We start from the raw sequence: 203 nt of genomic DNA, 5'->3' as shown, positions 1-203 counted from the left end.
TTAATCCCCCCTTTTTCTCCCGTCCACCAGGAAACTTTATCCAAGATCAAGCAGGACGACCGGTATCTTATGGAGCTGATAAAGAGCCACATCGCCATCAACATGTTCCCGGCCACGTCCTTTGAGAAGAACCTTGTTTACACCATCGAGGGCATGGGAGGGCCCTTCGACATCAAGAAGACCGACCAAAATGCCATTACGGT

The 203-nt window shown here is 50.2% G+C and overlaps 1 protein-coding gene across 1 annotated transcript in view; it reads left to right on the top strand.

Annotated features, from left to right (window-relative positions):
* The window catches only part of LOC119591127 (serine-rich adhesin for platelets-like), a gene marked incomplete at its 5' end in the record, with an annotated part of 16,634 nt that overhangs the window by 11,616 nt on the left and 4,815 nt on the right, over positions 1-203 (top strand). Inside the window, 1 exon segment of the mRNA XM_037939840.1 lies at positions 31-201. Coding sequence (XP_037795768.1) covers positions 31-201 — 171 coding nt within the window.

This window comes from Penaeus monodon, chromosome 28 (genome assembly GCF_015228065.2).
Source record: "Penaeus monodon isolate SGIC_2016 chromosome 28, NSTDA_Pmon_1, whole genome shotgun sequence".
Lineage (NCBI taxonomy): Eukaryota > Metazoa > Arthropoda > Malacostraca > Decapoda > Penaeidae > Penaeus > Penaeus monodon.
The sequence above is the reverse complement of the archived record's forward strand: the minus strand, read 5'-3'. Positions and strand labels throughout refer to the sequence as shown.